Source organism: Oncorhynchus gorbuscha, linkage group LG12 (assembly GCF_021184085.1).
Source record: "Oncorhynchus gorbuscha isolate QuinsamMale2020 ecotype Even-year linkage group LG12, OgorEven_v1.0, whole genome shotgun sequence".
Lineage (NCBI taxonomy): Eukaryota > Metazoa > Chordata > Actinopteri > Salmoniformes > Salmonidae > Oncorhynchus > Oncorhynchus gorbuscha.
The window spans coordinates 15,552,971-15,568,268 of NC_060184.1; the positions used below are offsets into that span (position 1 = coordinate 15,552,971).

The window sequence follows — 15,298 nt, forward strand, 5'->3', positions numbered from 1 at the left end:
CACATAAACATGTGTGTGAGGTGTATACTTTTGTTTTAAAGAAGATTTGTTTCAGACTTACCAAGAAACAAACTGTGCAAACTGTGTAAATATCGCTTTGAACGTATCACAGAGTTGACTACTGATGCTGAAGGGTTGGTTTGTATCCGCAGGCCGTGAAGTCGACCCCAGCCTGCACGGCTGCTTCTGTCTGCATGCGATGATGGCCTGCACGGTACAGTGGCGCAAACAGGCCCCGTGGTGAAAAGACAGGAGTTAGTTAAGGCATCAATAGAGGCACTAGTACTGCACGTGACAGCCGAGCTTGGCGTTACGCGAGGCAGCAGAACAAGAGCTGCTCCTTAGCTTAGCGGCAGGGCTGGGAGGTTTCAAAATATTAGAAAGGGATTACAGTACCTTGCTTCTACCACAGTCTCTGGATACAATGTCTCATTTGATGCCAGAGGCCCAATTCACGGACAGCTGTTACCTTGTCGTGTAGTAAATCATACTAGGCCATACTCAGAGAGCAAATGTAGTAACATACACTACAAGGGCAACTACACCAAAATATATCTAGAGGTTAGACACTACGTTCAAATGGGACAAGTTAGAAGCGGGGAAACGATTTCAAAAGGAACAGGAGAGACTATAGCAGGCAGTGAATAGTCCTCAAATCTACTTTACAACTGAAGTAATAATTAAAACAGGATAACCACCATTTTGTTTGAGGAGCAATCTGCTTTCAGTAAACTTGTGGTACAAAGCTCTTTATGGCAGTAAATGTATTACTAAAAACAAATGGTATGGTTGATGGTGTTGGGAGATGGAAAAACACAGTGACAAAACAAAACACACAGACAATGTGAATGGTTTCATGTATTTTTGAAGAGAAAACAGAATTAAACAAATATACACAGACAACTAAGGCACACCAGTGCCAAGAATTTTACATAAAAAACATATTTTATCAATCAAACTTGTGCCAAACGTACACTACATGACCAAAAGTATGTGGACACCTGCTCGTCGAACATCTCATTCCAAAATCATGGGCATTAATATGGAGTTGGTCCCTCCTTTGCTGCTATAACAGTCTCCACTCTTCTGGGAAGGCTTTCCACTAGATGTTGGAACATTGCTGCAGGGACTTTTTTCCATTTGGCCACAAGAGTATTAGTGAGGTCGGGCACTGATGTTTGGCGATTAAGCCTGGCTCGCAGTCTGCATTCCAATTCATCCAAAAGGTTTTCGATGGGGCTGAGGTCAGGGCTCTGTGCAGGCCAGTCAAGTTCTTCCACACCGTTCTGTATGGACCTTGCTTTGTGCACGCGGGCATTGTCATGCTGAAACAGGAAAGGGCGTTCCCCAAACTGTTGCCACAAATTTGGAAGCACAGAATCGTCTAAAATGTCATTGTATGCTGCAGCCTTAAGATTTCCATTCACTAGAACTAAGAACTAGAACTAAAACAGCCCCAGACCATTATTCCTCCTCCACCAAACTTTACAGTTGGCACTATGCATCGGGGCATGTAGCGTTCTCCTGGCATCCGCCAAACGCAGATTAGTCCGTCGGACTGCCAGATGGTGAAGCGGCATTCATCACTCCAGAGAATGCATTTCCACTGATCCAGAGTCCAAAGGCGGTGAGCTTTACACCACTCCAGCCGATGCTAGGTATTGTGCATGGTGATCTTAGGCTTGCGTGCAGCTTCTCAGCCATGGAAACTCATTTCATGAAGCTCCCGATGGACAGTTATTGTGCAGACATTGCTTCCAGTGGCATTTTGGAACTCAAGTGTTGCATCCGAGGACAGTCTATTTCTTCGCACTACGCTGTCCCGTTCTGTGAGTTTGTGTGGCCTACCACTTCACGGCTGAACCGTAGTTGCTCCTAGACATTTCTACTTAAAAATAACAGCACTTTTTATTTAACTTGGCAAGTCAGTTAAGAACAAATTCTTATTTACAATGACAGACTAGGAACAGTGGGTTAACTGCCTTGTTCAGGGGTATAACAACTGATTTTTACCTTGTCAGCTTGGGGATTCGATTTAGCAACCTTACGGTTACTGGCCCAACACTCTAACCACTAGGCTACATGCCGCCCACAGAAATTTGAAGAACTGACCTGTTGGAAAGCTGGCATCCTATGACGGTGCCACATTGAATGCAACTAAGCTCTTCAGTAAGGTAATTCTACTGCCAATGTTAGGCTATGGAGATTCCATGGCTGTGTGCTCGATTGTATACACCTGTCAGCAACGGGTGTGACTGAAATAGCCAAAAACCAGTAATTTGAAGGGGTGTCCAAATACTTTTATATATATAGTGTAACAGCTCAATGGTATGCGTAAAAAAAATACAGAATCGATAACAACAATTAATTCAAAAAAGGTTACTTCATGTCAAATCAGTGGCGAAATGGAAATGTTTTATCGTCATTGAATACCCATATATACACATAAGATCAGGCTCCCAGCCGCATTCCACTCAGACATTATTGCACAGTAAGCCACTTTGGGCTTGTCATGGTCACCCCCATAAACCCCTGTATAAAAATAGAACAAGAACATTAACACACCAAACAAGTCTTCATCTTTTCTGACAGGCACCGCCTCGGCCAGCTCGGCCCCAGCCTGCCTGCAACAATAACCGTGAGCCACAGCACAGTGTGAGTCTGAAGAGTCCGTTTCTCTCACTGCTAACCTGCTAAGTCCCCACAGTACATGCTGTTTTTTTTTCTTCAGAAATAGTTCATCTATTTTCCTTTCCTTACATGTTTTTGCTCCTCCATGGTCATGCACAATAGCTTCCCACTGACCGTTTTCTCTCCCCAACACTCTTGTTCCTCCAGGAAGCCAGCCAGTTCGGAACAGCAGGTATTCTGGGGTGTTTCTCATCGCCGTTGACCCAGAACCTTGGCACTCCTGTGACAGTCCCAGAAGAGCATGACTAGGAGATTCTGAAATAAAGTGATTTTGCTCTCAGAATCAGCCTGTCAAGAGTAGCCCGTAGAGTGAGTGGGATGTCCTCTTAAACCAGGAATGGCAGGTGTCCTCCTAAACCATGGTCTCCACACCGATGAGCTTTGGCATGAGGATGCGTGGTGTGATGCCGTTGTTCAGATCCTCCTCGAACTCCAGCAGTTGGCCCATGAAGTTGAGGTTGGGGGAGATGATGGGCCGCCGGGTCTTGACAAACTTGTAAGCGTCAGTCATGGTCATCCAGGTGTGCTTCATCAGGTAGGCAATGACGATGGTGGCCGAGCGAGACACGCCTGCCTGGCAGTGGATCAAGAGGCCCATGTCCGCTTGCCGTGCTTCCTCTGAAGAGAGAGGAGAGAGAGGAGCATTTTCAACTCGTCAGAATAGAACTCGTCATGGTAACATAAAACATGACTTCAACAACATCACATTCATGTTTTAGTCATGTAACTGATGTCATATTTTTCACTGCAGTCCACTCACTCAAAACCTACACTGTGCAATACTGTATACTAACGGTAGTGTTAACAAATCCATAATTTCTAAGGTAAGACAACCTGCACAGCCTCTGATCGATAAAAACAAGCCATTTGAATATGTATCAACCAAGCTAAATCACCGACTAACTCCAATCCTAATGTGGCTTGAAAGAACATTATAAAACAGAATCGATTCAATGAGAAATGAGATCCCACCGCTGCCACCGACTGCAACCTCCGCCCCTGCCCTCCCGTATACACGTCCACTGTACATACCACCATGCAATGACTAGACTTAGCTGACTTTTCCTGCGTACCGATGAATTCAAACGCCTCCTCAAAGTACTGCCTCAAGTTCTGCTTGTTGCTGTCGGTGGCTGGCAGCCGCTTGTAGCTGAACAGGCCTGTGTCATAGTGGTAGAGCGGCAGGTGAGTGGTGACGTTGAGCACAAAGCCGATGTTGTAGCGCTGTAGCCTGTGGGCGTCCTGCGCGTCGTGCTCGTTGCCCAGGTACAGGAAGGGCAGGATGGGCGTCAGCTCGGCGTCCTCGATGTCCGGCGTGGAGGGCAGGGACATAGAGTGAGGTAGTGCCCCTGTGTGGCCGGAGGCCCCGCTGACGCCTATTCCGGCATCCAGGCTCTCGTGGAGGTGGAGGGAGTGGTCACACAGGTTCTGGTGGTTTTGTCTGAAGCAGCTGAGACCCCCTGGGTAAACAACAGACAGCAACAGGATGAGTCAGTGGAAAACAAATATGTTTATATCCTATGACACTTAGGTTAACATCTGCAGGTGTAATGCCTTATCCTTTATTACAATGGCAGGTCACGACTGGTAGTTGGGGAGTTTTGACTGGAACAAGTCTGCTACGTGTCCATTGGAGGAAAAAATTACTGCATTGAACTATCAAACAACAAATCATGTCCATCCAAATTGTCTCTAGCTAATATTCTGATGTTATTCCTTCTTTCTGTCTCATCTCCCCACCTCTCTCTCCTCCTCCTCCGACAATGACATTTTGCATATTAATCTGATCGGGTGGCAAAATAGGTGACCATATTATCATAGCATAGACATTCATGGCCTGATGTCAAACACTGAGAAACTACAAGCCCCCAACCAACCATTCAAACCATATCATTTGTTTGCCATTTGAATTTTCCGTTTGAATTGGATATCAGTTTGTAGGGAAGGCTTTGCACTTCATCTGTTTCTGTCTGTAGGGCTAGATCACCTAATGTCCTGTTCATCTGTTTCTGTCTGTAGGACTAGATCACCTAATGTCCTGTTCATCTGTTTCTGTCTGTAGGACTAGATCACCTAATGTCCTGTTCATCTGTTTCTGTCTGTAGGACTAGATCACCTAATGTCCTGTTCATCTGTTTCTGTCTGTAGGACTAGATCACCTAATGTCCTGTTCATCTGTTTCTGTCTGTAGGACTAGATCACCTGTCCTGTTCATCTGTTTCTGTCTGTAGGACTAGATCACCTAATGTCCTGTTCATCTGTTTCTGTCTGTAGGACTAGATCACCTAATGTCCTGTTCATCTGTTTCTGTCTGTAGGACTAGATCACCTAATGTCCTGTTCATCTGTTTCTGTCTGTGTCCTGACTAGATCACCTAATGTCCTGTTCATCTGTTTCTGTCTGTAGGACTAGATCACCTAATGTCCTGTTCATCTGTTTCTGTCTGTAGGACTAGATCACCTAATGTCCTGTTCATCTGTTTCTGTCTGTAGGACTAGATCACCTAATGTCCTGTTCATCTGTTTCTGTCTGTAGGACTAGATCACCTAATGTCCTGTTCATCTGTTTCTGTCTGTAGGACTAGATCACCTAATGTCCTGTTCATCTGTTTCTGTCTGTAGGACTAGATCACCTAATGTCCTGTTCATCTGTTTCTGTCTGTAGGACTAGATCACCTAATGTCCTGTTCATCTGTTTCTGTCTGTAGGACTAGATCACCTAATGTCCTGTTCATCTGTTTCTGTCTGTAGGACTAGATCACCTAATGTCCTGTTCATCTGTTTCTGTCTGTAGGACTAGATCACCTAATGTCCTGTTCATCTGTTTCTGTCTGTAGGACTAGATCACCTAATGTCCTGTTCATCTGTTTCTGTCTGTAGGACTAGATCACCTAATGTCCTGTTCATCTGTTTCTGTCTGTAGGACTAGATCACCTAATGTCCTGTTCATCTGTTTCTGTCTGTAGGACTAGATCACCTAATGTCCTGTTCATCTGTTTCTGTCTGTAGGACTAGATCACCTAATGTCCTGTTCATCTGTTTCTGTCTGTAGGACTAGATCACCTAATGTCCTGTTCATCTGTTTCTGTCTGTAGGACTAGATCACCTAATGTCCTGTTCATCTGTTTCTGTCTGTAGGACTAGATCACCTAATGTCCTGTTCATCTGTTTCTGTCTGTAGGACTAGATCACCTAATGTCCTGTTCATCTGTTTCTGTCTGTAGGACTAGATCACCCTGTTCATCTGTTTCTGTCTGTAGGATGTCCTGTTCATCTGTTTCTGTCTGTAGGACTAGATCACCTAATGTCCTGTTCATCTGTTTCTGTCTGTAGGGCTAGATCACCTAAAGTCCTGTTCATCTGTTTCTGTCTGTAGGACTAGATCACCTAATGTCCTGTTCATCTGTTTCTGTCTGTAGGACTAGATCACCTAATGTCCTGTTCATCTGTTTCTGTCTGTAGGGCTAGATCACCTAATGTCCTGTTCATCTGTTTCTGTCTGTAGGACTAGATCACCTAATGTCCTGTTCATCTGTTTCTGTCTGTAGGACTAGATCACCTAATGTCCTGTTCATCTGTTTCTGTCTGTAGGACTAGATCACCTAATGTCCTGTTCATCTGTTTCTGTCTGTAGGACTAGATCACCTAATGTCCTGTTCATCTGTTTCTCTGTAGGGCTAGATCACCTAAAGTCCTGTTCATCTGTTTCTGTCTGTAGGACTAGATCACCTAATGTCCTGTTCATCTGTTTCTCTGTAGGGCTAGATCACCTAATGTCCTGTTCATCTGTTTCTGTCTGTAGGACTAGATCACCTAATGTCCTGTTCATCTGTTTCTCTGTAGGGCTAGATCACCTAAAGTCCTGGAGGTAATGTCATATTTCTCATAATTTAAATAGTGAGGGAAACATTCAAAATTTCCCCAAGACAATCGACACAGCATTCCTTCTGAAAAATAGCTATCATCACTCTCCTCAGCGCCAAAGATGGCGGCCAAATAAAGATGATAAATGTTGAACATGTGTCTCGCTGGACATCTGCACTCCTTCAAATAAACACTGTAACATAACGTTAACACACACAGGGCCTGAGAGGGAGGCAAATACTGCCAGTTACTGTCAGTTTCAGTTAGGGGGGAGGGGGAGGGGGGGGGCTTTGCACCTGTTGTCATGACGCCATTGACACCCTGGAAGGGGTGAGGGGGGATGCATTGGGGCCTGACATAGAGTATCAGTTCATGTATTGTTTGCATTACAAGATCTACAAGAGCTGACATCATGCCAAGTGAGGTGATCATATGGCCTCTCTGGCTTCACCATGGAAACGGGGCAGTTGGGGATCTCCTATCAACTGTCGACTAGGGAGGATGTTGTAAATCATAACATGGTCATAAAACCAGTCTAATTAATAGGGCCACACTAAACAAACAAATTCAACTGCTATGTTTCTCTAAAAACATCTCTCTCACACTCCCTCCAAGGGGCATGTCGTTATAATAATTAACCAACAGTAAATAATGGAATGAGAGTCTCTTCACACAAGCCCTAAAGGCGTTGAACTTTACTACAGTTGAATAAATCATAGTGACCACCACAACAAAGTTATGATACTACTAAGTGTGTGTGTGTGTGTGTGTGTGTGTGTGTGTGTGTGTGTGTGTGTGTGTGTGTGTGTGTGTGTGTGTGTGTGTGTGTGTGTGTGTGTGTGTGTGTGTGTGTGTGTGTGTGTGTGTGTGTGTGTGTGTGTGTGTGTGTGTGTGTGTGTGTGTGTGTGTGTGTGTGTGCGTGCGCGCGTGTGTGCATGCATGTGAGGCAAGATTTAGCTAATCATGCATTAAATATCTTTCTCTTTTTTGATTTTTCAACAAACTAACAGATTTGAGTGTTCACCCAAAATACAGCTCATCTTTGAAAAAATCGAAATGGTCTTCTATTGCACATATTCAAGCGATGCCTTTCTTGTGATGCACTCAATTGGTAAATGGCTTCTTTTGAAAGGCGAGAGTGAGAACGAAAGGCAGAAGAATCTTCCGGCACATTGTGGAGAGAGATGAGATCTGTGAAGTGTGACTGGCTGTCATTATCTTTCGACTATCTCACAGAGGAAAGCACCTTTAAGTGTCTCTTTCTCTTTCAGAAGCCGCCAGCACTGTTCCTCACTCATAAATGACCACTTCCCGGAAGTGTTGAAGGCTTTTCATACTCTATTTCCACTTTCTAATGCTTTCCGTCAACTGTAAGTTCCACAGTCTGATATCAATAATGATGTTTGCTTTATGCCATGTTTGTCAGCTACAGTATATAACTAACTCCTACATTCAGTCCTGGGTCACTTGGAAAAAGGCCCGTCAGGACTAGAGATGTCTGCTCCTGGAGAAAGATCATGTTTAACCGATAGAATAAAACAGTCTTCCACATGTCCTTAATGTATAAGTACTTTTTAACTAACATTTGGTATCCCTCCTTAATGGGAATATTAAATACCATTTGTACATTTCACAAACAAATCTTACGAAATCAAAATAGTACTGTAAGCCCAAAAGAATCTATCACATATGTTTCATGGTCTGTGTATTTCTGGCTTTGTGATCAAGTTCATTTTGGTTGCAGGGTCATAACTGATTAAAGATATCCACAAATTCTTGATCCAACGAAACATGATTATAGTACAAGGTATTTAAAAAAAATACATTTTCAAGAAGAAGATGATAAAACATATTCTATTTATTTTTCTAAACCTCTTCAAAGAGACCAGGCCTGTGTTCCAAATGGCACCCTTTCCCCTTTCAGTGTATTAGTTTTGAGCAGGGTCCATAGCAAGTGCAGTATCCTCCATAATCAATAGTAGAATGAATCACGTCTGGTTCTAAATTACACTGATGCTGGGAAACCCATATGACGATTGTTCCTCCACACACACACACTCACACACACACACTCACGCACGCACGCACGCACGCACGCACGCACACACACACACACACACACACACACACACACACACACACACACACACACACACACACACACACGCACACACACACACACACACGCACACACACACACAGTGTTCTCTGCTGTACGGTGTCAGCAGTTGAGACCAGGTCGTGGGGCTGAGGGCTCAGGGCTCATGGCTCAAGGCTCAGGGCTCAGGGCTCAGGGCTCAGGGCTCAGGGCTCAGGGCTCAGGGCTCAGGGCTCAGGGCTCAGGGCTGAGTCGTTTGATTCCTGCAGCAGTGGATGCCTGGATTTCATGAGAATTAAATCATAAAAAAAGACCAAGACATTCTGTTCTGCTATGCTGTAGCCCGCTCTCTGTTTCCTCACCGCAGCAGACCGAGATGGACGCAGAGGGAAGGGGAAGTAGGAAGGGAGGGGGAAGGAGGAAGGAAGGGGAAAGTAGGAAGGGAGGGGGAAGGAGGGAGGAAGGAAGGGGCAAGGAGGAAGGGAGGGGAAGGAGGAAGGAAGGAGAAAGTAGGAAGGGAGGGGGAAGGAGGGAGGAAGGAAGGGGCAAGGAGGAAGGGAGGGGAAGGAGGAAGGAAGGGGGAAGGAGGAAGGGAGGTGGAAGGAGGAAGGAAGGGGAAGGACGAAGGGAGGGGAAGGAAGAAGGAAGGAAGAAGGAAGGAAGGAAGGAAGGAAGGAAGGAAGGAAGGAAGGAAGGAAGGAAGGAAGGAAGGAAGGAAGGAAGGAAGGAAGGAAGGAAGGAAGGAAGGAAGGAAGGAAGGAAGGAAGGAAGGAAGGAAGGAAGGAAGGAAGGAGAGGGAGGAAGCTCCTCTGGAGAGGAGAGGAGAGGAGAGGAGAGGAGAGGAGAGGAGAGGAGAGGAGAGGAGAGGAGAGGAGAGGAGAGGAGAGGAGAGGAGAGGAGAGGAGAGGAGAGGAGAGGAGAGGAGAGGAGAGGAGAGGAGAGGAGAGGAGAGGAGAGGAGAGGAGAGGATGGCATCAAGGTGCTACAGTATGACCTCCCTGAAAGACCGCGTCTGCGAGGCAGACGGCAGACACACAGGAGCTGCTGCCTCAACAGGGCTCAGTATTTACTAAGAGCTGCCTCCCAGCCTCTGCAAAACAGCCAACATACATACCCTGACAGGACTGAAGCTGCCCAACAAATTCTGTGTTTGTGTGTGTGTGTGTCTGGGTGGTGTATGTGTGCGTGCAAATCATCAGGGTGTGAAGGATAAGGGTCAGCTGATACTGTTGGAATCAGACTTACATACAGTATATACTGTATATAGATGGGTAGTACACAGTAAATGACAGTGTGAGTTACTAAGTAAGAAGCTTACACACAATGGAGGCTAAACAAAACGGCCTTACATTTACTTGACACCTAACATGAGCCTATTCCTCAGGGACATACATACATTGAATACAAATATCCCCATTGCACCTCTACCAACTTCATTGTCTATTGCCACCTACCTCTTCACAACAGAAGTATACAGACAGTCTAGTCTCTGAAAAATGAATTAGACAGACCAACTTACAGCTACATAAACCAATCTCTCTCATCCTCTCTGTTAATCAAAACAGTCATGTGACTTTCTATATTAGAGACCTCATCTTCCCTCATCCTTCAACTAATCCAGATAAAGACTTCATCCTCTTCCCTCATTTTTCAACCATTCCAGATAAAGACCTCATCCTCTTCCCTCATTTTTCAACCATTCCAGATAACATCCCCGGTGTTTCTACTTTGACTCGTTGAAACTTAAACACAACCTCCAGAGAACCTCAAGAGAACCCCCCTGTTATGGTTTAAAAGGCCAAACGGATCCTAAATCAGCATTGCTACACTACCTACTCTGAGATCTTGAAAAGTTGTGATCTTTTAATGTTGACTGTACTATACCGACTGTGTTTTACCAATCTTTTATTGAGAGTCATTTTACTTTTTGTGTTGTTTTCTGGTTTGGCAATGCCACTGTCAGCCAGAAAAGTATGCTTACAAGGTACTTGGAGTCAAACAGACAGGCTTGGATGAGATCTTTAAGATCAGGGAACACAGCAAGGCTCACAAAATAGTTTTAGACCCAAAACACCCTCTATACCCAGACTTTGAACTAGTCCCCTCTTGGTGCAGGTTTAGGGCACCCCCCGGCAGGAATAACAGAAATAGACAATAACTTGTGCCAGGTGTGATATCCCTCTTAAACAGCTCGGGCTAATGTTCCTATCGACCCAGTAAGGCCAGCAGGCTCTTTTTATTAGTATGTAACTGTTATGAATTTTGCATTGTCAATTTGTTTTCTACTGTATTTAAACGCCACTTTAAACGTGAACATGATACTGCAACAATAAAGTCAGATAAGTAAAGATGCTGTACGAGCCCAGAACTTCGGTCCTACCTTTGAGAACAATGGGGTCCTTTCCCTCCCTCTTCAGCGAATCCAGGACCACATGAAGGGGCTGTGAGGAGGTCACCCTCTGGGGATCCATTGTACTCTCGTCGTACACCACAATCTCTTTGGAGAAGATGCCCTTAAAGGAGTCCTTGCCGGAGGACTCACGGCACGAGAGCAGGTCCAGCACGGTGATCTTGCCCTGCTGCAGCCGTCGCCGGCTGATCTTGTCCGAACAGTTGATGTGTACTGCACCCTGGATGTGGCTCTTGTTGTAGTCCATGAAGGGCCGGCAGTCGATGATGACCGGCACCGGCCCGACCGGGTGGCCCATGGGGCATCTGGCCATCCGCTTGGCCAGCTCATTGGGGTGGATGACCCGGACAGTGGACCCTAGAGCCTTGGTTGGGCCAGAGGTGAGACTAGGGTCGCTGAAGGCCTCATGGTGTATCATGCCCATGCCCGTGACTATGGGGTTGGAGGAGGCGGGTCCAGCATAGCTGAGGTTGGGGCTGCTGGCGCTCACCTGGCTGACATGGCTCTGCTGCTGGCGCTGGTTGTGCTGGCTGTCCTTCTCGTAGGTGGTGACCGAGCAGCAGCTGGCACTGGTGCATCCACACGACAGGGAGCGCGTGGAGCCGTTAGATGAGGGCATATAAGTGAGGTTGGTCGCCCGGATCTTCACCACCGTTGTGCTGATGACGGTCGTCTTGCTGACAGGGCTGGTGACAGTAGTGTCCAGGTAGCTGGTGTCCAGGTAGCTGGTGTCCAGGTAGCTGGTGTCCAGGCGCAGTCGGAGTTCCTGAGGTCGGATCGGCCTTGGCAGCGCCACCACAATTCTGTCGTCAAGGGGAGATGGAGGCATGTGGAGGCTGAGGGTCGGGACGTCTATGGAGAACTACAAGATGCCCGTCTGGAAATATGGAAAGAACAGATCAGGGGCCGTATGTATTAAGTGTCTCAGAGTAGGAGTGCTGATCTAGGATCTGGTCCCCCCTGTCCATGTAATCTTATTCATCGCGATCTAAAAGGCTAAACTGATCCTAAATCAGCGCTCCTACTCTGAGATGCTTTATGAATACGGGCCCAGATCAGGATTGTGAATGGACTCAGTGGAAAAAAGCATCTGTATAGACTCAATATTTTGCACAGCATGTAACGCATAGCATGGAGGTTTGTTGATGACCAATGTCATTGACTCTCTCAGGGGACAATGAGCTACAGGTACTTATCTGTTTAATTAATCAAACATGTATAGTACTAAACGGCTACACAGTAACCAAATACCATATCTATCTACTTAAAGGTCTGCAAGGCAACTGCCACAGTTGGTGGGAATAACCAGGTAAACGAGAGACTACTGCCAATTTAGTAAGGGTGGGTATTAACCATAGAATGTATTTTATAAACTCAGAAAATGTGGAGTGTCCCATGAAAATGCATGACCAAATAATATAACCATCACAAATATGTGCAGGTAATTGAACAGCCCAAATGTCTGGGCTTCGCAGCTAGGCTACTGTCAATTTCACAGTGCAGTACAATAAGCCTTTGAATTTCGTGTGACAAAAAGACTGCTGAATACTGCATCAACGTGTAGGGCTACACCGCAGTTTGGTCTCTCTCTCCAAATCACATCTGGAACAGTCATAGGGTGCGGGAAAAGCTGCTGAAATGTAATCAACGTGTAGCGCTACACCGCAGTTTGGTCTCTCTCTCCAAATCACATCTGGAACAGTCATAGGGTGCGGGAAAAGCTGCCGAAATGTCATCAAACGTTGCAATAAAGATGTAATAAACCATGTCCTCACATCAAAAGACGCCCATTGTGGCGTCCTCTGACCCGCGCATTCAGTATCCAGCTGTTTCAACTAGCTGGTACGGTAAAAACAAATCACAGGGTGTACATACATTCATTGACGAGACCGGCATAAGGACGTGCTGAGAATAAAGTATGTAGGGTTTCGGCAGGACAGACACGGTTTGTAAATGTCATTGCACTTCAAAGACGCCGCGGTTGCATAAACGTTTCTCACATAGTAAAACATTGTATAATGTGTAGTGTAAATCTAGTCTTGATCATTTTGGCAACAACCGGTTACAGGTATATTTGTTCACAGTGATATTGAAGAGCCAACAGTTCATCATCTGTCAGAGGTTTACATGAACGAAATTAGTTCATGCAACGATCTGAATGCTTCATGATATCGAATATATAATTTAATGTGAAATTCCCATAATCTGACATCGTTCGTATTTTGCACTGTTATGACGTGAAATGTCTGAGTATGGCATGTTCATGTTGATTCACGTCAGCGCTGTTTCATTTATATACAACTTGTAAACTATAGTATAGACTTTGAAGTGTCGCCTATTAAAGGATTTTTAAAAGTGTACTTACATTTTTGTAAAACAATATTTTGTGCGCTCCGGGTGAATGTAGAATGATTTTATTTGCGCTCAACGTTGACTCCATTCAGCCTGTCCCAGTGCCGAGGATCCGCAACATTTTTACTTTTAGCCTGGTCCTCAGTAATAATATACAAGGGGTCAACCAACCTAGTGAAGAAGCACTCTAGGATTGACACGGGTAAGAGCCAATACACGAGTTCATTAATATTAAATGCATTCGTTTTGTACAGTGAGAGCGCAGCAAGAGCCAACCCCGTAGTGGGTGGGAGTTCAGATGCGGGTGTTAAATCAGCTCTCTGAGGATAGGGCTGTCGAATGAACAATGCTTACAGTCCCATGTATTAGGGTAGGGTGATGTCACTGGCAACCAATCAAAAGGCCGATACGAGGCAGAGCGAAGCAAGCGTAGACTGAATACTCCATGCTCTGATGAGAAGTTCGTTCATCCTTGGTTTCGTGCCCCGCGCCGTCTTTAATGCGTTATTCTCCGCCTATTGATGCAGAAAATACAGTCGTAATGACGGTAGTAGTTGCATGCAATTAATTGTTTAATAATGGTGCATGGTATTGTTTTATCAGGGGGGAAACGTATGTATAGTGATTAATATGATATTACAATTGTATAATGCATTATATTACAATATTATATGAGGTTAACCACAGGGACCTTCAATCAGCCCATTGGTGACACATTCTCATTGGAATTGACAAATTGCTCATTGAGGGGTGTATCATGGATAATTATAGTCATTTTAGGTCCTGCTCCAGAATAGCCATGCCTGGGTTCTCACCAATGACATATATATACACTAGATGACTAATGAGGGCTGCTGTGTTGAAGGCTCTGTGCCTCCATCTTGGCACTCCCCCACGGTGGTAAAATAATATTTTGGAAGCTATAAAAATCCATTTATTAATGTCTACATTCGCTTTTGCCACATGTATTCTATAACAGACACCTTAAGGCATATTTTACAATTATATCATGTGGCCTAAAAATTAAATGAACTTATATACATGTAATTTAGATCCTTGAAACATTTATTTGAAATACTGTAGAATTCCATTCATTTCTATGGAGGACCTCTCCTGCTGGGGAGTACAAATATGGCCGCCCGGGGCTTCAAAGACTTTCAATGGCCAATATACACTACCATTCAAAAGTTTGGGATCACTTAGAAATGTTCTTGTTTTGAAAGAAAAGCACATTTTTTTGACCATTAAAATAACATCAAATTGATCAGAACTACAGTGTACACCTTGTTAATGTTATAAATTACGATTGTAGCTGGAAACGGCTCATTTTTAATGGAATATCTACATAGGCGTACAGAAGCCCATTATCAGCAACCATCCCTCCTGTGTTCCAATGGCACGTTGTTTTAGCTAATCCAAGTTTATCATTTTAAAAGGCTAATTGAACAGGACCATTATCTTAATCTTTTCTTTTTATTGGCCAGTCTGAGATATGTCTTTTTCTTTGCAACTCTGCCTAGAAGGCCAGCATCTCGGAGGCACCTCTTTAATGTTGACGATTAAGTTAAGTTTGTTCTTAACTGACTTGCCTCGTTAAATAAAGGTTCAATTTAAAAATGTAAAAATTAAAATGATTCTGCCACCACCATGCCAGGTTTCCTCCAGACCTGACGATTTGCATTCATGCCAAAGAGTTGAATCTTGGTTTCATCAGACCAGAAAATCTTGTTTCTCATGGTCTGAGAGTTGTTAAGTGCCTTTTGGCAAAGTCCAAGCAGGCTGTGATGTGCCTTTTACTGAGGGTGGCTTCTGTCTGGCCACTTTCAAAGCAAAGGGTCTGAATACTTATGCAAATAAGGTATTTCTGTTTTAAAAATTGTATAA

At 44.7% G+C, this 15,298-nt stretch overlaps 1 protein-coding gene across 1 annotated transcript; it reads right to left on the reverse strand.

Annotated features, from left to right (window-relative positions):
- Positions 1-2,190: 2,190 nt before the first annotated feature.
- Positions 2,191-13,675, reverse strand: LOC123990591 (dual specificity protein phosphatase 10-like). Its single transcript, XM_046291212.1, has 4 exons — positions 13,428-13,675; positions 11,033-11,939; positions 3,765-4,151; positions 2,191-3,309 (listed from the first exon to the last, which is right to left on the reverse strand). The coding sequence occupies exons 2-4, from the start codon at positions 11,889-11,891 to the stop codon at positions 3,044-3,046; spliced, it is 1,512 nt and encodes a 503-aa protein (XP_046147168.1). The 5' UTR covers positions 11,892-11,939; positions 13,428-13,675; the 3' UTR covers positions 2,191-3,043.
- Between the last annotated feature and the right edge of the window lie 1,623 nt (positions 13,676-15,298).

Coding starts and splice junctions, on each gene's coding strand:
- LOC123990591 (XM_046291212.1), bottom strand. CDS start 11,891: ATGCCTCCATCTCCCCTTGACGACAGAATTGTGGTGGCGCTGCCAAGG. Junction 4,152..11,032: donor GGACCCCATTGTTCTCAAAG/GTAGGACCGAAG, acceptor TTGTTTACCCAG/GGGGTCTCAGCTGCTTCAGA. Junction 3,310..3,764: donor GGAGGCGTTTGAATTCATCG/GTACGCAGGAAA, acceptor CTCTCTCTTCAG/AGGAAGCACGGCAAGCGGAC.